Here is a 27,379-nt window from a genome sequence, read left to right as displayed (position 1 = left end):
TCCGACGGTTTCCTCCTCCTCGTCTTCAGCAGGAGAGAGGTCGTCGACGAGGTTCGTCTGGGTGGAAGGCCCCGCGGCGGTTTGCGCGGGGGTTTTCAGCTGGAGGCGTTCGATGTCGGCCGTGGATTGTTCGGAGAGCTCCGCTGCTCGCGCGGTCTCCACGGCTTGCACCAAGGTGATTTTGTGGTTCCGGAGCATTCGGCTGCGCAAATGCGCGTCGCGGACCCCGCATACAAACTGCTCTACGAGGTTCTCCTCCAGGTCTGCAAAATCGCACTGGGCGGCCACGGTGCGCAAAGCCTCTAGAAACTGGCTGATGGATTCGTTGGGCTTCTGCACTCGGCGGCGGAAGGTGAAGCGGCGTGCGATCAGAGAGGGTGAGGGAGCGTAGTGGTTCCTCAGCCTGGACATCAGCTCGTCCCACCCGAGTTTGTAGGCTGGCCTCGGGGTGGCCAGGGCTCTCGCAGAGGCGAACATGGAGGGCTCACAGCAAGACAAGAAGAAACTGCATTTCTCCTCGTCGGTCTGTGCCTGGTTCCTCGATGCGATTAAGTAGCACTCGAAACGCTCCATGAAGCCGTCCCATGATTCTCCGGCGGATCCGAATGGCGCGAAAGGAGGAAGCGCCGATGCCATCGTGGTGTGGAGCCAGAGAGGGGGGAGGAAGAGGGCGGAGAAAATTTTGCGTTCGCTGCCGGAGTTCTCAGCCTGAGATAACGTTCGTGCTGATTCAGACGCGGTGGCAGCTGGCTTGTTCTACTCCGTGGTCGCGGGAATCGGAATCCCACCTTCGTCGCCAGTTTTGCATCTTGGAGCGAAGGGAAGGGGACGCGACAAGCGGGTATGCAACAGCAACCTTTATTGAGAACAGAGTGACTACGATTCAACGTGGCGTGGTTCGCGCCAAACATTTATACCCCCGGGTTTGAACGAGGAGCCAATGGGCCGTCGATTAGCTCGACCAATCGGGGCGAGGATTGAACCGGCTCCGCCCGGGAACCAATCAGAAGGGGAGTCCTTTATCCCCGCGCTTGTATTTCCCGCGCTAGTATTCAACAGAAACCAAAGTCCTAGACTCCTTCAAAGGAATTCCACCCATTCGCTGGTATAGGTAAGTGGACGATACTTGGGTCAAGATCAAAACACAGGAATTAGAAGTGTTCACCAAACATATCAACTCTGTGGACAGATATATCAAATGCACATGGGAAGATGTTAAGGAAAATAGTTTAGCCTGCCTGGACTGTGCAGCTGTCAGACAGAGATTTTAACACTGAAGTTTACAGAACCTCCCCCCCCCCCCCGGGTCAATATTTATATTTTGATTCTCACTACCCACTGGAGCACAAAATGGGAATCAGGACCCCACACCATTGAGCAGAAGGCCTACCAGCAGAGATGGGAAAGAAAAAGAACTAAAACATATCAAGGGAGCCCTCAGGACGTGTAGCTATCTCATATGGTCTTTCATCAGATCTCAAGACCCTACAGGAGCAACTCCATAACAGACAATGAAGAGAACAATAAACGAAGCAACAATGTAATTCCATACATTGCTGGAATATCAGAAAGCTCAGGAGGATCTTTAACCAACACAATACGTGCACACTTCAAACCTAAGAATACACTAAGGCAGAAGCTTGTCCACTCCAAGGATAAATAACTCAGAAACAAACCAAACAATGAGGTATATGCAGTACAATGCAGTGAGCCACGTGCACAACATGGTAGAACCAACTCATCAGGACAAGATTCAGCAGTCCAGCTGTGTTTTAAAGGCAATGGCCACTCTTTTGAAGACAGCAAAGTCCACATTTTGGACAGAAAGGACTGTTGTTTGAAAGAGAGGTCAAAGAGACCATCTATGTCAAAACTGAACTGCCCTCCTTCCACAAAGGGGGAGGGATATAACATCATCTATCTCTAGTCTACAACACAGTCCTTTCAACAGTTCCAAGAAAGCTCCACACCCATTTGCACTACTCAGGTGACCTTGATGACACAGATATACCTCCAGGTGGCTTTCCAGAAAGTTCAAGCTATACTAGACTGGAAAGCTCCCTCACACAGCCAAAGATGTTCAATGTTTCCTGGGCTTTGCTAATTTTTACAGGAAATTTATACCAGACTTTGTTCATAAATCCAAACTACTGACCCAACTGACGAAGAACAGAATTAAATTTGCTTGGGTCTCTATATACCAATCAGCCTTGGAAAGGTTAAAGCAGCTCTTTGCATACCTCTTGCCATGTGCCTTCTTTTCCAGTGCCCTGTCTGCCCCACAATGCAATTACAACATGTTTAATAAAGAACTCCTTGCTATTAAATCAACATCCCAATACTGGAAACCCTTCCTAGAATGTGCATGTTTTCCCATAGAGGTCAACACTGACCACAGGACCTATTGCAACAAACCAAGCCCCGCTTTCCCCCAGAGAAGTCAGATGAAGTCAATTCTTCTCATGTTTTGATTTCTATATTAAATGCATCCCAGACTCCAAGAATTTAATGCCAGATCAGTTCTCTTGCAAACCAGTATATTCTGTTCAAAAGATCCCATAACCAACAACAATCCTCCAATCCTCCAATTTCCAGATTCATCAATCACCACCAACCAATGAGAGATTGGAAGCTATCCAACTGCACCAGGACATACTCACAAGCATAAAGACATAACCTCTTCCTCTAACATGGCATGATCTTAGTACTTGGATCAGACAGAGGCGTGCAATTCTTATCTAGATTTTGGAAAGCACTTTTCCAGCTACTAAATGTCAAGATTAACCTCTTCTCAGCTCACCTCCTTGCCACAAATGGGAAGGCCAGTATTTCATTAAGCATTACTTTTTGAAGATGCCACCCAAGCCCAATAAGATCCCAGCAACATGCTCCAATGCCAATCATAATAGAGGGAGAACCAGACTTTAGGAAAAGAAGCAAAGGCATCTAGCACTTGATTCATTGGAAAGGCTACATGGTTGCAAATCACTCCTAGGAAAATGAATGGTATGTTGATGCCCCTGATTTAGTTCATCAATTCCACCAACACTTCCCTGACAAGCCATGGCCAACCAAGTTATGAGCACTCAGCCAATTTCACTAAAGGAACTGGTTGAGGAAGAGGTTAGCTAGTCCCTCTCCATTCTTCTGGGGGGAAGAGGGAGACTCACCTAGGATGCACCTTCCATACCTGGCCTTCAACTCCTGAGAAGGGGCAGGGAGGGACCCTCTAAAGATGTTTGTATGTTACAGCAACCACCACCTGATTCACCAGCTCATGGAGAGAAGTGGGAGGAGGATTCCTTTGAAACTGCCTCCCTTCCACCCTTGCCAACTTCCCACGAGAACCAGACTTTGAATGATGGAAGGGGAAAGCAGCATAGAAGAACCCATGGAAGAAGAGAGGGGCCAATATGGAGTGATGTAGGAAATGACCAGGCTGAGCCCAAGAGAGGGGGTCAAATGCCTCATCAGTTATGAGTCCCTGTGTACCCATAAGAGATCTAAGTCCAGCCCATCTTGAATTCCTTTGACTCTTATCTACTGCCAATTTGCTTTGTTAGTAGCTCAGATTCCGTTAGAGAGCTTAAGCTTTCAATAAATTTTTATACTCAGTTGAATTGCCTTAATCTTCTAATTTCCCCTGCTCCTTGACAGCAACTATGGTAAAGCGTAATGTGTAAAGCCAGTAATTTTAGTTTATATATCATAATTCAGCATCATGTCTATGCCAGGCCATTAATGTTTGTAAATCTAACTATGGTTAAAATAAATTTGTCTTATTATTGGTTACATTACACTAATTAATTGTAAAAAAACAAGTTACCACTGAAAAATCAACAGCAAAGGAAGTAATTTTTGCTAATTATTATTACCATTGTTGTTAAATTTATATAGTATCTTTAATAACTAGAAATCACATATAACTAAAAAAATCTTTTGTATCTGAAAGAGAAGCATTACATTTGAATGAAAATTGCTTTCCTTCCAGACATACTTTTGAAAGATTTTTAAAGGTTATGTAATAGTGCTAACAAGTGAAACCTGTATCTCAATTCCTTGGGGATTTTAAAAATTGGTAAATATGCAAATAATCAGTTAAAGTCTGGATGTATTTTATTAAGTACTGACTGTATTTTATTTTATTAAGTAAATCCAAATAATAACCCTTAACTGAAGCACCTTCAGTTCTAAGTTGCTAAAGCAAATCAGATGAGAGATTATTGTGTTTTGCTTGGTTATACTGTACATACAATACAAAAGTCTGGAAACGAGGTTTTACTATAGGAAGCCTAACAAATTTAACTTTGGAAACTACAGGCTTTAAAAAAGAAAAAAATTCTCACCTGAACTGTAGGAATATAGGATCTGCCACCATTACCGGAACTTTAGTGTGAAGAAAGCAACTGAGCAAATAAACATTAGTCATACATGACCTTTACCCCCTCATCCCAACCCACAGCAAATAGCGCAAGAACACATGGAAGAAAAAGATAACTTCCTTGGAAACACTTTTGGCCTGGCAGACACTAGACATTGGCTCAATTGGCTTTTCATGGGAAAAAAGGATGGCATACTCATTCATTATGGAGCAGGAGGATGGCATAGTTTGCAGTTACCATGCAAAGTAGAGGCATATGATATTCAGTGATAGGATATATGTTTGGCAAAACATTCGAAATTAAGACAATTCTGAACTTAAATTATACTGTTTATATAAATCTTGCATTATAAAACAATAAAGCAGATTTCATTATTGTAATCAATTAGTTCTTATAGTAGATATAATGGGGTAGTTGCTCATTGGATTCCTGGGTGGGTGGTCATATAATTTTCTGTGTTTGTGGTCTAATATAAAAATGCAGTTTCCCTGTACTCTTGCACAACTTGGATTAACTTTTAAGGCATCTTAATTTTTATTTGATTCACATTTGAAAAGTTGAGGAATCTATTGCAGTACAATCATTAAGTCAAGAAAGTTTTGGAAAATGAGTGGGTTAAGATCCAAACAGATAGGCATCTTATTTGTAACATATCTGATATAATAATTATTGAAAAGAAAAAAAGGTTGCTTCATTGATGTTTCTATTACTGGTGATGCTAGAATTGAGGAGAAGCAATTGGATAAAATTAAGAAATATCTGGACTTGCAGACTGAAGTTGGGTACTTATGGAAAAGAAATCCAATTGTGATTGGAACCCTCAGATCCCTAAAGGCTACCTTGATATCTGTAAATACTGAATTTATCAGTATTTCATTACCGAACACCTTAATTTTACAAGAGCCACCCTGCCTGGAACCGCCTATATTCTTAGATGCTATCTCAATGTTTCCTAGGGTCTTGGTTAAGATCTGAATTATTAAGTTTTCATTAATCTTAAATTGTGAATCTTACTGTAGACCACATACACTTAATAATAGAGAATGCAATACCTGGAAACAGTGGAATAGAAAGAAAATTGTGGGTCCCATCCATTATACATGGTGGAACCAAGAGCAATTGATGGCTTCCTGTCAATGGTATATCACTCCACTGGAGAGAAGATTGGCTCCCATCTCGTTACTTTTCTGGAATGCCTTGAAAATATGGATTGGCAGTGAGTTTGGGGACCTCAAGCTAAAACAAAGTCATCTGCTGCCCCTATTTGGTGGTTAGGGTGGGTTTTTAGTTGCTGTAAGCTCTGAATCACTGTGGGTAGTCATTTATTTTTTAAATAAATAAATAAAAACTGGAGAAAATTACAAACTACAAGGATACAGTATATTGTAATATCAATAATGTAATATAATGTCAATAAATAATGTTTGTTATTGGAGTAGAACAGCTGTGGCTAGCGGGGCTCTGTGAAGCCCAGCTGATTTCTGCCTGCCTCGAAGCTCTTTGGAGCCAACTGTCACCTTGAAAGGGCTCCCATAAATCGCAAGTGGATGGCGGTCCACTCTGCGGGATCCAGGAAAATCTTCCTGACAGGCGGAGAAGATGGTTGTTAATGGTTGAAACAGAGGTTGGACAGCTGAAACAAGGAAGCATGAAGAAAAGCAGAAAAGAAACAGTGTATTGGATTGGGGTAAGGATTGCCAAATTTCTACCCAGAACTTAAACTAAATTCACCAAAATATTTTTGTGAAGAAGGGAGACCCCAGATAGAAACAAGGAGTGAACTATTACTTCCCGCCCCCATGTCAGAAGCAGCGAGTGAAAGTTTTGAGTGGATTACACAACCGCTGAAAATGAAAATGAAGCAAGAAAATAACTATTTTTAATTGGAAGAGAAAGACTGGACTGAATACCTTAATAATATATTTTTAAAGATATAGATATGATGTATTTCTTTTGAGCTGTTTTTCTAACCCTCTTGTTGGCTATATTTAGTGAAAGTTCTTTTTCCCTTTTTTTCTTTTTCTTTTTCCGACTCCTAACTTAGATTGGAAAGGAAAAAGAAAGTAATGCTAACACCAGATTGAAAAGGCAACCCATGTCGCTTCGTATATTCTTGTAGTAGAAGGTCTTCTGGATGCTTGAATAGTCTTGATGACCTTGTCAGACAGATTTAGTTTCCTCAGGAGTTCCCCCTCAAGTGCCAGATGGCTAATTGGAGCCACTGGGGATCCGGATGGCAGACGACCCCCTGGCTGAGGGAGATCTGCTCCTGAGGAATCCTCCATGGTCTCTGGATGGAGAGGCTGACAAGGTCCGTGTACCAGGACTTCCTGGGCCAATGTGGTACCTAACCCTAACCCTCCCAGACGATTCCCCTGTGGCAACCGAGGTGCCAGGAGAGGCTGCGGCCTGGTCCCTGACCTGAACTGGGGGCGATCTTGATTTAGATGTACTTGCCGCATGGGCATCTTTCTGCCTGATTCCTTTAGCTATGCCCTGGGAGATTGCTTGGGCAATCACTTCCTTCATCTCTGCGGACAGGGCTAGGCCTTTATCCTCCCTGGGTCAAGCCCAGGGAGCATTTGGTAGTAATGTAGCAGTAGACAGGCACCAGGCGCGAGCCAGCCGGCTACGGAACACCCACAGATCAACGTCTGAGAGGAGGGACGCCCATTGGCCAAAACCCTCCTCAGGCCGCGCTCAAGGTCCTTGAGTGGTCAGTGTGGGAAGGTAGACCTTGCCGGTGTCCCGTACAAGGCCAAACGCTCCCTAGCGGCGATCTGCAGCTGAGGGGCTTAAGTGCAACTTCGCGGATCTTCCAGCAGCTCCAAACGGCAATCTATGCAAAATTGTCACTTTAAAATGGCTGCCACCGCGCACCACCACTCATCAAGTCCAAGATGACAGTTAGCAACCAGCAAAAAGTGCACGAAAATGGCTACCTTGCATGCCGGGCTGAGGAGAAACCGCTGACACCACCAGAGCCTCAAGCGCTCTGGGGGGCACTATTAACAGCAGAGCCTTGGGAGAAATGGACAGGAAGCCTCCTGCCACCCCCCCTTGCTCACCTACAGTGTGTGCGACCAGCAGTTCATTGGAATCCAGCAGCCCTCCTCAGCAGTTCAAATGGTACAAGTTTTTTCCTTTGAGCTTTGTCTACCTATATCTACCTAAAGAGAGTTCTATACAAAAATAAAAAAGGGAGATAATTCTCTATGCACAATTTGGAGAGTCCAATCTATCTGACCTAGAACCGAGGAGCTCCCCCAAATTAGTCCTAAGTGGTGGACTGAATTTTTAAACTGATCTCATTGAGGCAAAGGGAGCCATGGACAAAGAAAAGTTTACTCAGTCCTAGGGCAGATAGACTGTTTTAACCCATGCTTTGACTTTCCAAGCAGTGCACAGGAGAAGCTTATATTACTTTGATCCCAAAAGAAGACTCAGATTTAGCACAAATAAAGAACTACAGGCCTATATGTCTATTAAATGCAGACTATAAAATATTCGCTTCAATAATCACTGAAAGATTTAAACGATTTCTAATTGAGTTTATACATTCTGATCAAAATAGGTTTCTACTTACAGTATTTTTCGGGAGTATAAGACACACCTTTTTCTCCCCTAAAAGAGGGTGAAAATTTGGGTGCGTCTTATATACTGAATGTAGCCCCAACCCTTTGGCCTCTGCCACCCAGCAAATTACCTCTTTGCAGCAAACGGGGGCTTGCAAGGCTTCAATAGGCTATAGCAATCCCTGCAGCCTGAAACAGCTGATAATCGGGAGAAATTGAAAATGAAACTTGCTGTTTGCTCCATTAGGCAAATTGCTGGGAGGCAGAGGCAGATTTTTTTTCTTCTTTTTTTTCAAATCAGGCTGTTTGCTGCAAGGAGGTAAGTCAACAACTATAAATGCCTATAGAATGTTCAAATTATTAGACTTATTTTTTAAAGACTGCTTTATTATTATTTTAGATAACTTAGCAAAATGAAGAAGCTTTTTAAAATAAATGCTTGATCTGAAAAAGCCCAGTGCTATTGTTTTAAAAAGTGCTATTCTTTTAAATAGCAGAGAATACTATATTTCCAGAAAGCACATCAATTTTAACAGCATTTATACAAGTATAATCTGAAATATAACACTACAAACAGTGTATAGTGTCTGTACTGTTTGCTGTTTGTTGCAAGGAGGCAAATTGCTGGAAGGCAGAGGCAGATATTTTTCCCTTGTTTTGCTCCCCAAAGCTAGGTGCGGCTTATACTCCGGAGCATCTTATACTCCGAAAAATACGGTAAGAGGCAAATTAGAAACAGTGTTGGAATAATTTTGGATACATGGGAGTACTATGAAATACATAGTGAAAAACAACTAGAAGTAATTTTTTTGGATGCCCAGAAAGAATTTGATAATGTAAATTGGCAATTTATGTTGCAACAATTAAAATGCATGGACTTTGGTGAAAAATTTACAAATATGATAAAGGCAATTTACACACAACAGAGAGCTAAAGTGATGGTGAATGGAGATGTGACAGAAAGTTTTAATATTAAAAAAAGGAACAAGAGAAGGCTGTCCACTATGTCCATTACTATTCATATTAACACTAGAAGTCCTAACCAAAAGTATTAGACAAGATCCAGAAATAAAAAAAATTGAAATTAAAAAAGAAAAATATAAATTACAAGCATTCTCAGATGATTTAGTTTTTATATTAGAAGAGTACTAGAAACTGGTCCTAAATTGATAGAGAAAATTGAGGAATATGAAGAAGTCGCAAGGTTGAGAATAAGCAAAGAAAAAACCAAAGTAATAGTTAAAAACCTTACAGATTAAAAAAAAAAAGAATTGACAGAAAATAGATCGGCAGATAGTAAAGAAAGTTAAATATTTAGGTATCTATTTAACAGCAAGATGTGCAACAATTAAAGATGATAATTATATAAAACTAATGCAACAAATTAAGTTGGACCTGGAGAAATGGAAGAACTTACAACTGTACAACTACCAATTTCGCTGTATTTAAGTACAATGACAATAAAGATTATACCTACTTATATTTATCTTTGATAGGGAAAATAGTGCTACAAAAATGAATATACTACAGAAATTACTTTTTTAAAATTAGAAACAATACCGATAAAAATAGAAAAAAAAATACTTCGAAAAACAAAATAGAACAATTTTGATCTGGCAAGGGAAAAAAGCAAGAATAAAACTGCAAAATGCAACAAGAGTCTAAAAGCAATGGGAGGTTTGGACTACACGGAGGAGAGCCTTTTCTGCTGCAGCTCCGACCCTGTGGAACGATCTCCCCGTTGAGATTCGTACCCTCACCACCATCCAGACCTTCCGCACAGCCCTCAAGACCTGGCTCTCCCAGCAGGCCTGGGGATAGGTTTCCAATTTACCCGCCCGAGTGTTGATTGTTGAACGCATGTTGTGGTTTATCATTTTATTTTTGGTCACTTATTGTTTGTCTCTTGTTACTGCACACCCTTCCCTTTGTGATTGTAAGCCGCCCTGAGTCCCCTCAGGGAGAAGGGCGGCCTATAAGTCTTAATAAAATGTCAAATGTCAAATACTAGATTGTGAACTATACTATCAGGCATCAATACTTACATGGCTAAAAGAATGGATAAATTTGAAACATAGAAGATTACTACTATTGGAGGGACATGATCTTAAACTAGGATGGCATGCTTTTTTATGGTACGGAAGGAATATGGTACATAGATATTTTCAAAGACATTACTGTATGTGAGGAATGCTTTGCTTCATGTATGAGAAAAAATAAATTATAAAACTATATGAAAATACCAAAGCATTGATATACCCAAATCTTATTAACTTGGAAAAAATTGTATTTTATAAAGACATTTTAAATGAGATTGGTGAACTTAAAACTAGACAACAATTACAAAACCAAGGAATGGATTTAGCGTGGTGGCCGTATCTGCAAATACGGTCAAGATACAAGAAAGATGTGGGGTTTTTATAAAGAAAACATGGTTTTTTTTTATAAAGAACCAACAACACTTGATAAGATCTTGTTAAGGATAGATGAAAAACGGATTTAAAATATACAACTATTTACTAAGTTATAAAAGGGAAGAGGAACAAGTCAAAAAACAGTGATTGTATGGGCATTTTTTTTTTTGGTTATATAATAAAGGTAAAGGTTCCCCTCGCATATATGTGCCAGTCATTCTAGGGGACAGTGCTCATCTCTGTTTCAAAGCCGAAGAGCCAGCGCTGTCTGAAGACATCTCCGTGGTCATGTGGCCGGCATGACTAAATGCCAAAGGAGCACGGAACACTGTTACCTTCTCACCAAAGGTGGTTCCTATTTTTCTTCTTGCATTTTTACATGCTTTCGAACTGCTAGGTTGGCAGAAGCTGGGACAACAGGAGCTCACCCCATTACACAGTGCTAGGGATTCAAACCACCGAACTGATGACCTTTCTGATCAACAAGCTCAGTGTCTTAGCCACTGAGCCACTGTGTCCCTCTGGTTATATGAGAAAATTAGATAAGTGGCAAAAACTTTGGGATAGGAACTATAAACTGACAATGGCTACCGCATATGAGGAAAATCTTTATAAAATGTTTTATAGGTGGCATTTGCCACTGACAAGATTGGCAAAAATGTTTAGTAATATGTCTGCCAAATGTTGGAAATGTAATCAGACCTCAGGCACGTATTATCATATGTGGTGGACTCGTATGAAGCAAAAAAATATTGGAAAAGATGATTAAGTAACATATAGATGGGAAACCAGAAATATTTTTGCTGGGCATAATGTCAGAGGTTTATGATAAATGGACTATTTATTTAGTTTTGCATGTACTGACAGCAGCAAGGATTCTATTTGCACAATATTGGAAAAATGAGAACACTCCATCAGATGAGGATGTAATTCGAAAAAATATTAGACTGTGCAAAGATGGATAAATTGACTTTAAAAATAAAAGACAAAGAAGATACAGAATATTACTTGAAATCAGAGGTGGGTTGCAAATCCCAGCACTACTGGTTTTCTCGGGCTTGCACGCTCACTTGCTTGCATGCGTGCTGCTTCTACACATGTGCAGAAGCGTCTGGGTGGGCGGGTGGAGCCTTCCACTGCTGCCACTACCGATTTACCCAATCTGGGCCAAACCGGAAGCAACCCACCTTGAATTGATTTTATGAGGGGTTAGAGATAAGAGATAGAAAATAGATAAAGAAAGATTATTGCTATGTATGAATTAAATATAAAGATGGTTTATAATTATAAATATGCTAATATAATTAACAGAATTATGAATAAGCTAATATAAAGATAAATTGAGCCAAAACTATTGTTATATTACTATTGTTACTAGTATATGTGTTAATATCTTATTTTGTTCTCTCTTTGTTTTTCTTTTGTAAATGATATGACCTGACGATACACTGTATGCAAAATGTTTATGCATTAAAAAAAAGAAATAACTGCAAATAGAAATAGAACAACTGTGGCAAAAGAATGCAAAAGTGATACCAACATTAATAAGCGCCTAGGATGCAATTTCAAAGCATCTGGAGCACCACTTGAACATCATAATTGACAAAAGTACTATGAGTCAATTGCAAAAGGCAGATTTATTTGGAACAGCTTACATCCTGATGATATATTTAATATTATTACACAGTATCTACTTATCCCATGTCTTTGGAAAGGACTTAATAGGTGGGCAAAAATGCCAAAGTCAGTGTAAACATCTGGTAGAATATGCAATCTACTATAACATGAATGCATATACTACTTCCAGATGTTTAGGGTAACTTATAATTGTTAAAGCTAAACAAAGAACAGTGGAAAGTCTTAATTTATTTTCATTGTTTTCCAACAGTTTCTGTTATATCTCCACTTTTTATGCAAGCATCACAACGTCACTATTATCGGAGAAGCTGCCTGGATATTACTAAACCCACTGTCAACACAATCCCTTTGTAAAAGTCATAACGTTAAAGAGAGACATGAAACATGGCAGTTAGAAAGCTTAGGAATTTTGCCCTTGCAACAGCTCCCTCATAACATAACAGTGGCCTTCTTTGAAACAAAACATCTGGTTTTTTAAAAAAAGGATTAGTCTGTGAACTCTGATCATTTCTTACTCCTAAAACAAAAGCGGGATTAAAAAACTCTTGCCTCGTTTCAGATCTTTTAGCAAAAGTAAATGGAAATGCACCCAAATGTAGCTAGAGAATCACCCCCTCCCACAAGGTAAAGGCTTCACCTAGAGGCAACGGGGGTGGGGTGGGGTGCACACTAAAATAGTTCTTCCCTTTACCTGGGAATTTTGTACTGGAAGAGGCCACACTGCTTCACTTGCCAAGAGCCCCTCCAAGCAAGTTCCTTCGAAGGTAAGACAGGCCTCTTGTCTGCTAGTGCAACTCTTTCAGCCTTCTTGTTAAGTCCTGCCTACATTCCTGAGCAAGATAAAACTGAACAGATGCCAGATGGACAGAGGCGAGCTTTGAAAGTGGGCTGGCCATGCATAGGGATTTGGGGTGGAGTGCTTTCAGCTGAGATGTGGTGTTCAACCTTCCTTGCAGAAGAAAATATCTGCAATATACCCATTAATGAAATATATTACAATATGTCTAATAAATACTGTAAAAAACCATTTTTGCACACCACTTCTTAAAATAGTAAATGAATTTGTATGACTCCCCGCGGAGATTCAGACCCTCACCTCTCTCCAGGCCTTCCGGAAAGCCGTCAAAACCTGGCTGTGCCGGCAGGCCTGGGGTTGATGAGTTCCCCTCCCCTCTCGACTTGTATGGCTGTATGACTCTTGTGTATTTTAATTACGTGTATTGTGTTTGTGTCCCCTTTTCCCCTTCTGAGTTGTTCGCTGCCCTGAGTCCCTCCCGGAGAAGGGCGGCATACAAATAAACTAAATCTGAAATCTGAAATCTGACTCCTTCATAAATAATGATTTCACTGAATAGGGTTGGGCAAGAGATAAAAAAACAACTTTTATTTGGTAAACTTTGTATCTCAGAGGGCTCCAAACCTTTGTCATAAAACTTCCCATGGCAGTTTTGCAATGGCAAAATGAAGAGCAGAAGCTAGAAGGAAATTTGAGTGTGCTTCCATTCTGCCTGCTCAAGTCTGATGTCTTTTCTTTTGTCACCCCACCCCCACTCCCGCTTCCAGATTGGAGAACCTTGCCACTAGCTGTCCACAAGAAAAGAAATGTTATAATTAGCAAGTTGATGAAGCCTTTGATGCCACTTCCTCTGTTTGATTGTATCTTAGTGCTTTTCTTAAGGCTTGGCAACTTTTGAGACTTCTACTCCCAGGATTCCCCAGCCAGCATGTTTTATTGAAAAGTTATTATTGTGTATTTGTTTACTGGATACCTGTTTACTTTAGGAGCAGTCACAGTAGAACAAAAAAACTTCCAGCTGTAAAAGCCATTTTAAAAACACGTTTTGTAGAGGAGATGAAAGAAGTATGATATTCATATTTTTATTATCTAATTAAGGCATATGAATCTCAATTTTAGCTTCTGAAGAAATATGTAGGATTAAACTATATTAATCTATTAAACTATATTAAGGAAGCTATCCAACTATATTTCCTGATGCTAATCAGAGGCAGTTTTTTGTATTATATCATAAATTATTACTTAATAAATGTATACACACACACACACACACCACAGAATTAATTGCACCATCAATCCTAGGCTAAAGTAGACCCTTCTAGGAAAAAACAGTGAGTATAGATGACTGTCTCATGGCTTTTAAAATTTTATGAGTTCTGTAAAGGAATGCTTTGGGTAGTTGTAGCTGGAGGTAAAAAATAATGCTACAGATACTGAAGACCTGGATAATATGTTAGATCTGTCAGCTTCATTACCCATCAAAAAGCCTGAATGCAGTGCCTTCCTCTCTCCATCAAGACAGACCAAAAAAAGTACTATTGCACTTTTGAAAGAGAAAATTATCTCCAAAATAGTTTATGGCTTTTGTAAGGATATGTTTGCCATTTATTTGTCAGCAGAATAACTTTCTGCGTATATTTGATACTCTGATGTTCTTTTCAGCCTAATGGAATATTGAAAGAAATCATGTAAAGGAGAAGGATTGGAATTCTTTCTGTCCCAAGCTGGCTTTAGGCTAAGGATGAGTAGATACTGCCATTTAATGGGGGGAAATGCTAAACCCTCCAAATAATTCTAAAAGAACAAATCTTCATATCAGCAGGTGGTGGTGTCGTCAACGTGGCCTATACCCTTGAACTAGTTCTGTCTTTGTCTTTCTATAGAAAACTGAACAAAGTAAAAGATATGAAAGACTGTCTGAAAATGGGCCAGCTTGGAGGTAAAAAGATCCAGCTAAAATTCCCAGTGCATCCCTGTGGGAGAGGCCACTAGGAGGCAGCTGTACTCTCTAAGCAGCTTCCAACCAAGGAGTATGCAGTATTTGAGAGGTCAGGTGCTGCAACTCAACCTGAAGAGCTACTTTTGGCCATTTTGCTAACCATTGTTGGTGATATAACTGTCGGGTTCTACAGTTTATGGGATGCCCTCTTTTACAGTAAATATATATGTGATTATATTGAACTTGGTTACCCAAGGATCAGATAGACAGATAAGTTGAATTCCACTTTATTCATCTCAAAGTGCAAGTTATCTTACCTCAGATAATTGACAAATATATTGGAATACGCAACTGATATACAGAAAATAATATAACAAATCTGTATCCTGAATTACAATGCTAATACTGTGATCATATATTAGTACTGTGACATTTTATGTCTTGCAGTCAATAAGGTGGGGTCAGAGTAATCAATGTTAACTAAATGAAAATCTGACTTTCTTCAAGCCTATCTCACATTTTCAACAATACTTCATTAAAGAAAGTCTCCTGAAGATTAAAAATATATTAATTGTTAACTACTTCCCTCAACTCCTTCAGAACAAGCGTTATTGCTTGAAAAATAATTACTAATAAATCTTTAGATTCACTCACAAAGCCTCCCCTTTCCCCACACTTTCCCCATACCAAATAATGTAATCAACGAAAATGTTGAAAATCACTGATGCAGAATGCCATGCCAGGCAATTAGCCCATTACTTGTCCAACAGGGTTTACTCACCCATGTTTCCAACCTACAAAAACAAACTTTTTGAATCCAGCAGAGATGATTTGCTTGCTTGCCAAATGTTTCTCTCCCAGCTTCATTGTCCCTATCTGTGGCTCTAGCCAATGACACTTCTTTCCTTACAGTAGGAGGAGTTGTTCTCACATTGAAGCCACTCCGTTATACAGTGCTATGTCTAGCTTTCTGGGAATATGTAACTCGTCTGACTAAGGATCTGCTCCATAATCTGATTCTGGAAAAACATATACATTGCTATATTTCCTTCTTCATCCTGTGGCCTCAATAATGTTGGCCCAAAAACAATCGCAATACTCTGCAGAGACATGCGGTTCTTCTCCCGGAACTCTACAACCCTGGGGGGAAAAAAAGGAAGAACACCTTGAAGCCATAAGAACAATTCTGTCTTGCCACCAGTAGTAAGTGGACTTAAGTTCCAATTTTTTTTGGTTGGGCTTAATTTTATCACTTACAATACTTTTATGAAGTACTAGTACTCTTCTATAAAGATGATTACTAACTACCTGTTCTTTTGTGCCCATCTGGCTGCTTAAGTTTCATTGAATATTCTTTCAAGCAGCATAGCAACTGAAAGTGTCAACTAAATTTCTACAGTGGTGCAATCAGGCAGGCAGGTGGGATAAGGTAACGAGATGGGATCTGCTTCCAAGTGGGAAGTTAAAAATAGGAAGACCAAAAGGCAAAGAAAACTGTCATAAGGGTTGATTCTAGCTTGGAGGCGACAGTGGCTGAAGTAATACATTTAAAAAGGATCTATGGTCATAGGACTGCTTTTCTTGTAAAATTAGTATTTTAACAGCCCAAACTGACTTAAAGATCTGGAAAATGATGCTGCTCACCTGGAAAGATGCTGGAAGAGAACCCTCGAGGTATTGAAATTAGCAGGAGGTAGGGAATACACAATCTCTCGCAAGAGTTGCCTTCGCTTTGCGGAGTCTCTAATTTCTGCAGTCCCCCCCACAAAAAAAGGAGATTTCACTCATTTTGTTCTTTATATGTAGTTTTAAGAAATAACAGTAGATTGTCCACTGTTATTTTTCACTGCAATGGAAATACAGGACATCATACTATTATGTACTTTCTTGCCACTCTGTTCTTTCCAGGAGTCAAGAGTAAGGGGAAAGATGCAGAAGTCACATTCTCCTAATTTGATTTTACAAAAAGGGCTATGCCAAGCCTAGTTTGCTAGATGCCATGACACTTCAGATTCCAAAAGAGTATATCTTACATAATATTCATATGTGTATTTTATGAAGTGCCTATTTTATTCTCTTCTTTGCTTTTGCTTGTGTCCATGTTTTAACTTTGCTTTTTTTTCTTTTTTCTCACAGCTATCTTGGTTCAATAAAAGCATTATTAAGTGAAATCAGAGCTCTTTAGCTGTGTTGGCCTTCATATGCATCAAGTTCTTCCTAAGAACCTAAGAAGATGTATTAGCATAGTATCATTGTGGATCCCAGTAGAATGGTCTTTTGTAAGTGGCAGATGGAAATTTTGTCAATGTGCAGAGTTTTCATGCACTGTCCAAGATTTTTTGGTATGGCATCCAATGTGACAATAACCACCGAGTCAATCAGATCTTGATATTTGTGGTTATTGTTATGTATATTGATATTGTCATAAAGCATGAGAAGGCAATCTGTGTTACTTTTCCTAAACAGAGCTCTAATGTGACATTATTAATCATCTCCTCATTGCAATTTGGTGATAAAAAAGCACTTTTGGTTTGTAACACTGTTTTTTGAATGGAGCTCCTTAAATTATTTATCATTTATTTATTGGTATCCCATCTTTATTATTTTTACAAATAACTCAAAGCAGCAAATATATCCAACACATCTTTCTCATCCTATTTTCCCCCACAACCACAACCCTGTAAGATGGGTTGGGCTGAGGAGAGCTCAAAGTTACCCAGCTGGCTTTCATGGCAAAGGCAAGAGTTGAACTCATTGTCTCATGCTTTTTATCCGGTAGCGTAACCACTAGACAAAACTGGCTCTATATATCCTCAATTTAGACTGGATCTAAACTTTTTTTTTTAAAAAAGACCCTGGATTTAAATACTATAATTCACAGAAAAGTATTCCATTTATTTTTAGTTCTTTTGGTTTTGACCTGGCCATGTTCAGGTTTAATGTTACTCTCTGTCTGCCAATTACCTGATCACAATTTAAAAACAGTAAATATGATCTTCAGTGCTATAAGATTAGGTAAATCTGCTTTAAATGATAAATAAGCCATAGGACAGAATGGGCAGAATAAAAATAGATCCTTATCGAATCAAGATATTGTGCTAGATAGACACAATTTCTAACGCCCAATTGTTTCAACAAGAGAAACAACTGATAACCTGGAAAAATGATTTTTTTATATGCAGAATATTCAAATCACCTTTTTGAACTCAAAATTCTAGTTCTGCAAGTACTAGTTCAGCTTAGGCATGAAGCAAGGTGATAATTTTGAGATAGTCAATAGGAAGAAAGAAGTAGCAAGTCACTTCTGAAATTGTTGCCTTGAACATTTCATGTATTAGTCCAGGTAGTCATCAGGAATCAAGACTAACTCGAAAGCCCCCTTCCCCCGCACTCAGTTTTGTTGTACTATGAATTGTGGATCTCAGGTGTTCAGTAAAAACATTCTAGGTATAACCTTGAAGTTCTGACCACACCTTAGCTATGGGAGATAAGTCTTACAATCAAAAAAGTTATGGCTTTGGTACTTATCTTCAAAGTTAGCCACTAAATAATCATTTTATTCTTCCCAAGAGTAAAATATTGTCTTACTAGCAGCAGCAATAAATCTGTCAAAATAACTGAAGGGGAAGAGCGGTTCAGGCAGTTCTCGGAAGAAGAGTTTAAGTGCCCCAGTGATGACATGAACATCATCCCAGTGGCCACTATCAAGATCCAGATGCTCATCTGCAAAATTAATGAAAATTACAATACAATATATACATTCTCATCCCATGTCCCATAGCACTGAAGATAAAGATAACGATATCAGTATAGCCATAATTGATTTTTAGACCAACATTTATTCACAATCTTGGACCAGAGAACAATACAGTAATATTTACTCCAGAACCATGCTGAAGAAGAAAAGGCAACTCCCTCAAACATAAGCAGAATGCACTTAGCTTTCAGAAGGAAGCTCAAATTCAGTTGCATCTAGACATCAACTTGGATTAGCTGTTGTTTTAGTATTAGAAAGTTCTGTTTATATCAAAGTTATTCAACCTTGGCATACAACCTTATGATGTGTGGACTTCAACTCCTAGTTTGCTGGCTATGGAATTCTGGCAGTTGACGCCTACACATATTAAAAGTTGCTATGTTTCAAAAACACTGAGTTAGATATTCCTCACCTTGTTTTATCTAGTATATGCCCTAACACGAGAAAGTGGCTCCAAGGGAGAAACTTAGTCAACTGAGGTTGATTCTTGACCCCTTGAGGACTGCTCTGTGCATCCTAGTATGTCCATGTGGGTACAGTAGGATGGGAAACATTTCTTTCGTTCTATTAGGCATTCTGACAAAGATGTTGATACCAACATCTCTAGGCAATGTCCAGATTTCAGGAAGTCTCTTATATACTCTTAAAAGTGTCCACTATACTATATACTATATACTATCTATACTCTATACTCTTGAAAGTATCCACAAAAAATGAACAAACTTGGGATCTTCTATAGGCAATGGACATTATTCCTCACTAACTATCCCATTTACTATCCCAGTCACAGTGGCTTACCATGGTCAACTTTGAAGCGCAAATTTTGTATTGTAGACAGGTTACCGCTTATCCGATAAAGTCCATCAATATCCAAACCTGAGAGATAGAGAAATGGCAGCTATTATCAGTAGCTCCACAAGAGAAAAATAGGTGCAAAGTAACGGCCTTTTCTCACACTTTGCATTTATTTTGCTTCAGTACAAAAAACAACAGAACTTTTAATGAGTCACAAAATCAGAATGTAAATATAAATGTTATGGATTTTCTGATAGTTGCGTAATGGATGTACATCATGGAATTGAAGATGTGGGCTGTCTGGCCTCAGATTTTCAATTTAGGTTAAATGTAGAGTATTGCATACCTCTTTTCTCCACAGTGGTGATGCACTGGCTGACGAAGTTAGGCACTGTACTCTTTTCACGATCACAGAGAACTTGAAGAGCACATCCAAATACCTGATCTGAATTTAAATAACAAAAAAACCATATCAACTCAGGCAAGAAAGATGGATCATATCGTTTTCTAAATGAATATCCTTCCATTTAGATGGCAGTATTGCCCTGGCAAGTGGTGGTTGAGCCCAGTGGTGAAATTCAATTCAACTGGTTCTGTGGGTGTTGCTTGGTGAGCATGGCAGGGGAACGATACTACAAAATCCCCATTCCCACCCCTCTCGGGGGGCAACCAGAGGTGGCATTTGCTGGTTCTCTGAACTTCTCAAATTTTCCAGTACCAGTTGTCCAGAACCTGTCAGAACCTGCTGGATTTCACCCCTGGTTGAGCTCCTTATTACTTAAATGTTAAAAATATTTAAAATGACAACAAATGATGAACCAACTGTGGGCCTGATTGCACTCCAAGGTAATTTTTTAAACAGCATTTTTTCTCTCCTGGGAATTTACCTTTAATGTAGCCTCGGTCTCTCAGGTACTGTAGTGATGGACGCTTCAGCAGAAATTTCCTGAGCACATTGCGGATTTTGTTGGAATCACTGTCACGACTGTGACAGTGCCAGAAAGCTGCAAAGAGACAACTGGCATTAGAATAGTCAAATAGGGAGTGGAGCATTGTTTTAAAGGTATGCTGAAACGTTTCTTGAATCTTTCAAGGGGGTAAAAATTAGCAAAAAGAGAAAATATAAGTTTCTCCCTTAAGGCTATTTTTAGAGGCTTTTTACACAGTGTGCTAGGAGTTCACTTGCTTTAAAAAGAAGTCTTTTGGAAGGATGTGCAGTCTTTTAGGCTGAAAGAATAAAATCAATTCACAAATGCCTTTCTACTCTGTGCCAAGACTATTATGAAATTCATGAAGTACTTTCAAATAAGTAGAAATGAAGTTCAGCTTGAAGGAAAATTCACCTTTACAAATCTTCAAACATTAACATATAAAGGAAAGAGGATAGGAAAGGAAACAAAGTGTTTCTACTGTTGTGCATGGCAAAACTATTACTTTTAAAAATATTGTGATTGCTACTGTATTACAAATGCCATTAGTTGTATTTATTTTAGTTACATGCCTCTCTTCCTCCTAAACATCAGGAGCCTTATCAATATGGAGATCTTCTATGTAAATATTCGTCCTTTTCTGAGCAAGCAGTGCAATCAAAACTTGCAAGGATCCAGACTATACTGAAGATAATTCTTGCAGGCACTCTTCCTTAACCTTGTGCCCTTCATGGTTATAGAGTTAGACTTTTTGTACATCCCACCGATTTAGAAGAAAGTATATTAGCTATATAACAGAGTTTGTTCTATTAGGTGTTTATTTTAATCTTCACGTTCTAGGATTGTTTCTTTTTAATTCATATTCAAACCTTTCACACCTTGTAAAGAAACACACCCTATTTGAATATGTATGGCTTAGCATGCTACAGTTTTAGCCTCCTTCTTAGCCTTTTCCACACTGCAGTCTTCAGCTGCTGATCTGTATATAAACTAGCTGGAAATTAAACTGGCTTACAAAATTCCTTTCTGGATTTCTATCACATTTTCCCCCTTGGTCACACTAATAGTCAGGTGTTCTGTCTCCTACTTCTTTTCCCTTCCCATTCATGAAAGCAATGCCAATTGCTTTCATTTTTGTTGGCAAATCTTCTGTAGGTTGAAGAAATTTTTACAACAGTTGTTCCTGTCACCTGGACTTGAAATAGAAATTTAGTTGAAATATTTGTCAATTTCACTTAGTTAAAAGAAAAAAAAATTACAAAACAGGCCATCATGCTTTTTGCTATTTCTCCACTGAATCTCTTGAAAGCAAGACAAAACAAAGAAACAGCCTGCATTGCAGGTTGTCATTGGTGAAACTTGAACATTGTTTGTCAGAATAAAAACAAAGGTCCACTGTTGAAAACAAATATCAAGCAAATTCTAATTCAGTAACTACCTTTAATTTTATGGTAACTTTAAGTCCTCAAAAAAGATTCCTGGTTACTAAATCCTCTTTAAGTATTTTACGTAAAAAAAGGGATTAACAAATCCTTATCCTGAAAAACTATTATAGTATTTGTGGATAAGTATGTTTATGGTATGGTTGAACTACTTAATCTACAAACATATGTGATGTTCCCATTTTAGTTTTCATCACATATTGAATCACTGTTGTCAACTCAGTTCACATACATCTGCCAACAGAGCACAGACCTGGATGCTTTTTTTCACTTTCTTTCTCTTTGTTTCCTCCTGTTTGTTCCTTGAGTTTTACAGTTGCTAAATTATCATCCTCCTCTTCCAAAGGGAAATCTATACCCTGAAAGAAAGAAATACAGAAATACAGAACAATTATTGTCATACCTGCCAAAAAGCTAGAAGAACTGTGAAATCCTAATACTGCCAATCCCCCTGGCGATTGGTAAATAGCCCCCACCCCTTTTTTTAGACAGACAACAATGATAGTAGTAGCAAATATTCAAAGATCAACATATAAAGGAAAGAGGATAGGAAAAGAAATAAAGGGTTTCCTCTGTCATGTATGGAAAACTGTTTTTTTAAAAATATGATTTACAAATGAAAATGAGAGTCATCTGGATGTTCCCATGAAACACCATGCATGAGGCAGAGCTATGGCAGAAAAAAAGCATCACTCTGTGTGCAAAAACCATAAAGAAAGTTTGAGTGTATGTTGAGTTCAATAACAACTTTTCCATACATTTATGTCATAACAGTTTGCTCATTGCTGAAGAAAAGGGGAAACTTTTAAACAGTTGCCATCCCTTCTCCTTTTGTCTGAGCTCACAAAGAAGAAATTTTTTAAAACAAGATTACTGTATATACTCGAGTATAAGCCTAGTTTTTCAGCCCACTTTTTGGGCTGAAAAAAGCCGCCTCGGCTTATACTCGAGTCAGTGAAAAATTTGCCCGAAATGGAGGAGAAAAAGGGGCGGGGCCATGCCGCTGGGTGACACTCGTGAATGGCCCAGTGCCCCTGTGAGTTTCCCCTCCCTCTGTGTCAGTTTGCCGCGCAGCGCGCACCGCACCATCCCCCCTCCTCACGTTCTAATGTAATGCAGGGCTGTCTTACGATTCCCCTTCCTCCCCCTCCTGCCGCTCTGCAACGATGTCCCACCTCCTCCTTGTTATGGCAAGCAGCCACATAGCGATGTCCCACCTCTTCTGGTACAGTGATCCAATGATATGAATCACTGTGCCGTGTGTCATAGGAGGCGGGACATCGCTCCCGCGGCTGCACGGGACATCATCATCACAGCGGGACATCAGCATCATGAGGTGAGTGAAGTATTTCATTGAATACACCGCTAGTTTACTGTTTTTCTTTGAAATAAATATTCAAAAACATTATTGGTATCTATTTTTATTTTTGAAATTTACCGGTAGCTGCTGCATTTCCCACCCTAGGCTTATACTCGAGTCAATAACTTTTCCAGTTTTTTGTGGTAAAATTAGGTGCCTCGGCTTATATTCGGGTCGGCCTATACTCGAGTATATACGGTACATTTGCAGGACTTAAAGCTCAGGAATTGCTGTATTCCCCCACAAAGCATTTAAAACTGTTCACTGTGGGGGGAAAAGGCTTTTCTAACAGAAAGAAAATACTTGTACTGCATTGGCATAGGGGAACTTTTTTTTTTTTTTAAATCCTTCTGATGCTCTTAAATGCCCCTGATCTGCATGGAATTTACTTACATTCAGGAACCATAACATAAAAAAAGTAACCCAGAGATTTTAACTTTACCATGTTGTATGTTGGAAGTAAGACATATGTACCCTTCCAGGTTCAACTCCCAGCAATGCCAGTTAGCACAGGCAATTATGAGAATTGCTGCAATTTAATAACCTCTGAAAAGGCTAAATATGGAACTATAACACATCTATATCTCTCTGCTTTGAGAGTTTAAGTGAAGGTGGATTGTACGTATCATCTTGATGACTCCCACCCTGTGCTAACAGTATATGAAAAAGATTTCTGGCTCATTTGGGGTAGCATAGATTCAGTAAAAAGAGACATACCAGTTTGCCAATTCTATTACTAATTGCATTGTGCCACATGCTGGCAATGGAGTCCAAATCATGTTGGATCAAATACTCTGAGCCATCCCGTGTCTTCAGCTACAACAAAACAAGCATTTGTATGTAATATCTAAAAGTTGTTCTCCACAAACATTGAAAATTGCTCTAATTTACCAAACTACACTTGCAAGTCTTCATAGGTTTTTAGCATTATTTTATGAGTGACTTAGGATAAAGCACATTGCATTTCCATAATAGTAATCCATATCAAGAATAACTAAACTGATTCTTTAACAGCAGGCTAGCTCTGATAAAAGATGGGGTGCTTTGGAGACCCCCCCTCCCCATCGTAACTATAGGTTCAGGAGTTGGTTGCCTAATGTCCCTTAACATTTTTCCCCAAACAGTGAGTGTCAATAAGAGAAATGCTTTTTAATTTTGCCACATATAACACATATGGTCCAGGAATAGGGTAATTTTTTTCTTCTCTCTAAACTCTGGCATACTTGACAATGATGGCCATTATTTCTTACCTCCAAGACATTCTTTCTACTTGACCTGTCTTTGTGGGCCCAGGAAAGAGATGCTCCATGAAGATTGACTCTAAACTCTGGGCTACTTAACACAGAGGGATACTTCTAAATGGGCAAAGAAGAAAAGTAGAAGTAATACAAATATTTAGATTGAACCATTATTCACTGCCCTCCCATCTTCCCTTATCACATTAAATCTATCCAGTATACAAATTATTTTATTATGACTAACATCTTGCTTCCACCGACATCCAGATTTTTGGCCAAACTATGCTGTGTGAGTAAGATTTTAGTTATGCATACATATTTCTAACCAATTGGTGTTAATATAAATGAAAACAAAAAGTTTCTAATTTAAAGTAAGGTTTAACTGTTGGAGATGAAAGTTCACAGAGGCAACTATCTCTATCATTGTGTCCTCCAGAAATGTTAAAATAATACCTAATCACACAGCTAACATTACCAATGGCAAGATGGTTGGGAATAATAAGGAAAAATTGCATCCAAACTAATATTAATTTGATAAGAGAGAAGGTATGAGATAGTTACTTTTTTGGCATAGTTTATGAAAAACATTTATCCTATTGTTCCAACAAAATGCTTAAGGAAGCAAGGAATAGATTTAAAGATAAAAAGGGTCATCATTTAAAAGATCAAATAAATTTTAGCAAATAAGGAATTGGGCATACCATAGTAACAACTTGCAGGGTTTCCAAAAAAAGAGAGAAAAAACAATCAAATGTGTAAAATGAGAAAAAGTTTCTTCTGAAATTCCATATAAGGATGACTCATATGAAATTTATTATCATCTCATTGTTTTATATGATAAAGAGGCAAGAAAGAGAACTTCAAAGCAATTTGGTATTTTTTAAAATTATTTTATATCCAATGTAATTGTCCAAATCTTCCTCATACTAGTTTTGCTTTACTCTTACTGTTGTGCCATATTATTAACATAATTACATATGTTCTTTTCTGAGTGGACATACATATTTAAAAAACTAATTTGTAAAAATTATATGAGACAAATGGAAATTTTATTCACACGCAAAGACAAACATATATTTCAAAGTCTGGAAATGCATTTTTGCTAACCAAATGCAACTGTGATATGAGAAGAAAAAACTCCTGAAGATACCTTAAGAATCGGGCAGCTTCATATAAAAGAAGACTGTTTTTAAATTAACTGTATTTGAACATTTGAATTTGTTCCCCAATTCTCTATGCTACTATAATATCAGCTGGTTATTTCAGAGCAAGAAGCTAAAGCTGAAAACTTACTGCACTGCTGGAAGATGAATGCTTGGAATCCTTGAAAAATATTAAGGCACCACCTTCCAAGACTGTCCATACACAGGCCCAGTTCTTCCTAAAAGAAGGTAAAGAAAGGACACACCATTGAAAGAATAATATTAACTGGGTAGGCATAAACACTGAAAAGTAAGAGTTTTTGAGGAAAAATAGTATAACTATACAAACATAGACATCAATATTCCCTTCCTCTCTCTTATCATTTTTCAGCACACATGACTCTTAATAATCAACACACAAAAGGAGTATGTCTCTATGATCAACTCAATCATGAAAAATAGGCTCAAAATATGCAAGACAGACAGACAATATATAGCTGAAGAATGAGAGGGAAACAGAATTAGCAGGCCAATAATTTAGTTCCAAATTGCTCACAAATAAATAAAAAAGGAGTGGGTGGAAAAGTGGGTAACTCTTCTGCAATGAGTGCCTTTATTCAGGGGAATGTACACCCATTTAGTTCTTGAAAACATGCCAAACAAGGCAACTGGCAATTGGCAAACACCTTCCCTTTCAACATGGTTTAAAGCAGCTTTTAATTTTACTAATTATTTGCTTTATTTAAATTCAAATAAATGCATACTTTTACTTAATTAGTAATGATTTGTTAGTGAATTTATTAGTGATGCATTCTCTCCCCAAAAATATGCCTACGTTTTTGGAATGATGCTCTAACTTGCCTGCATTTTTCAAATAGATTTACAGAACCATGATGCCCACCACACACTTTTGGTTAGAACCTTGCCTTTCATTTCAATGGTAATGCTAATATGTTTAAGGAAGATTTCTTTGAATGGAATTGGGGGGGGGGAGTCAATGGCTACCACTGCTTTCCTTGTAAGTAGTGACTCAGGAATATGGTTTTATTTCCAGGTCTTCCTCATACTAGTGGATAAAACGTATGCCACTCTAGAGGCAAGGAATTAAAATGCCTAAGAATTATCTGTTATCTAGGCTGCTATTGATCAGAGGCTTTGAATGACTGAACAAGGAGGAAGCAGGACCTTAGAAGGCAACATCAGCTGATCTATTCCACAACTGCAAGTGCTTATTGTTCTAGTTTTTTTAAAAAAAACTATATTTTCAATAGAGTAATTCCAATTCCAAGCAAGAAAAAAAGTACTATTCCAAACTTCCTTCTTGCGAATCCCTACATCAGAAAAGTCTGAAATTAAGTTCACAAACATACACAACAGCTCCTCTTACCTCAGGCGTTTCCCTTTATCAGCAGTTCTTGTCCGATACAACATCCCAGCTTTCTCAAGAGATTTCAGCTGGGGAGGTGGAGGAAAAAAATGACAATTAAATCTTGTCCTAGTTGCTGGGGAAAATCATCAGAGCAAATTAATTATCAGAGCAAAGGATGACTGCTATTAGATAGGGACAGTTGTAGCTGAATAGCGACAACCTTATACCATTGAAGATTGCTTCTAAACAAATCCAAAGTCACTGGGGGGGGGGGATAAGCTCTCACTTCCCAAGCATGCTTATCTTCATTTGGCTTAGGCCACTGTAAATTTAAGAAATAAATCTAGGAATTAAGGCAATACAATACCTCAAGTATTGTCTAAATTAATCCAGAGGGTAGGAAAGATACTAAAAATTGGGAGCCAAATTGGTAGACATTTTATATTTGCATTTTCAAACTGATTAAAATAGGAGCTCTTTTCACCTTCCTTAGAGAGAAAATAATTCTAGAGTTTCTTCTACTGCAGTGAGGCTTGAATGCTTACTTATAATTTAAGGAAATAAGATCAGGAAATGGGCAGTGTGGAAACTGTAACTGCAGGA

At 38.6% G+C, this 27,379-nt stretch overlaps 2 protein-coding genes across 3 annotated transcripts in view; both read right to left on the bottom strand.

Annotated features, from left to right (window-relative positions):
* TMEM98 (transmembrane protein 98) overlaps positions 1-12,824 on the bottom strand; it is a 34,603-nt gene extending 21,779 nt beyond the window's left edge. Inside the window, exon 1 of one of the 2 annotated variants that reach the window (XM_032237230.1) lies at positions 12,701-12,824. The gene's annotated coding sequence lies outside the window, so the exon portion shown is untranslated. Of the gene's footprint in view, positions 1-4,346; positions 4,393-12,700 lie in introns of those variants that run through there. The other variant, XM_032237231.1, reaches the window with a different exon arrangement.
* A 2,208-nt stretch (positions 12,825-15,032) lies between these two features.
* The window catches only part of ARHGAP27 (Rho GTPase activating protein 27), a 38,982-nt gene continuing 26,635 nt past the window's right edge, over positions 15,033-27,379 (bottom strand). The window contains exons 4-14 of the mRNA XM_032234586.1: positions 26,795-26,862; positions 25,559-25,646; positions 24,278-24,382; positions 23,745-23,843; positions 21,921-22,026; positions 20,184-20,300; positions 19,643-19,741; positions 19,300-19,377; positions 18,333-18,467; positions 16,389-16,494; positions 15,033-15,884 (exon numbers count right to left, since the gene is read on the bottom strand). Coding sequence (XP_032090477.1) covers positions 15,707-15,884; positions 16,389-16,494; positions 18,333-18,467; positions 19,300-19,377; positions 19,643-19,741; positions 20,184-20,300; positions 21,921-22,026; positions 23,745-23,843; positions 24,278-24,382; positions 25,559-25,646; positions 26,795-26,862 — 1,179 coding nt within the window. The 3' untranslated portion in view covers positions 15,033-15,706. The remainder of the gene's footprint in view (positions 15,885-16,388; positions 16,495-18,332; positions 18,468-19,299; positions 19,378-19,642; positions 19,742-20,183; positions 20,301-21,920; positions 22,027-23,744; positions 23,844-24,277; positions 24,383-25,558; positions 25,647-26,794; positions 26,863-27,379) is intronic.

Source organism: Thamnophis elegans, chromosome Z (genome assembly GCF_009769535.1).
Source record: "Thamnophis elegans isolate rThaEle1 chromosome Z, rThaEle1.pri, whole genome shotgun sequence".
Lineage (NCBI taxonomy): Eukaryota > Metazoa > Chordata > Lepidosauria > Squamata > Colubridae > Thamnophis > Thamnophis elegans.
Note: the sequence above shows the minus strand (reverse complement) of the source record. Positions and strands in the feature narration are given on the sequence as shown.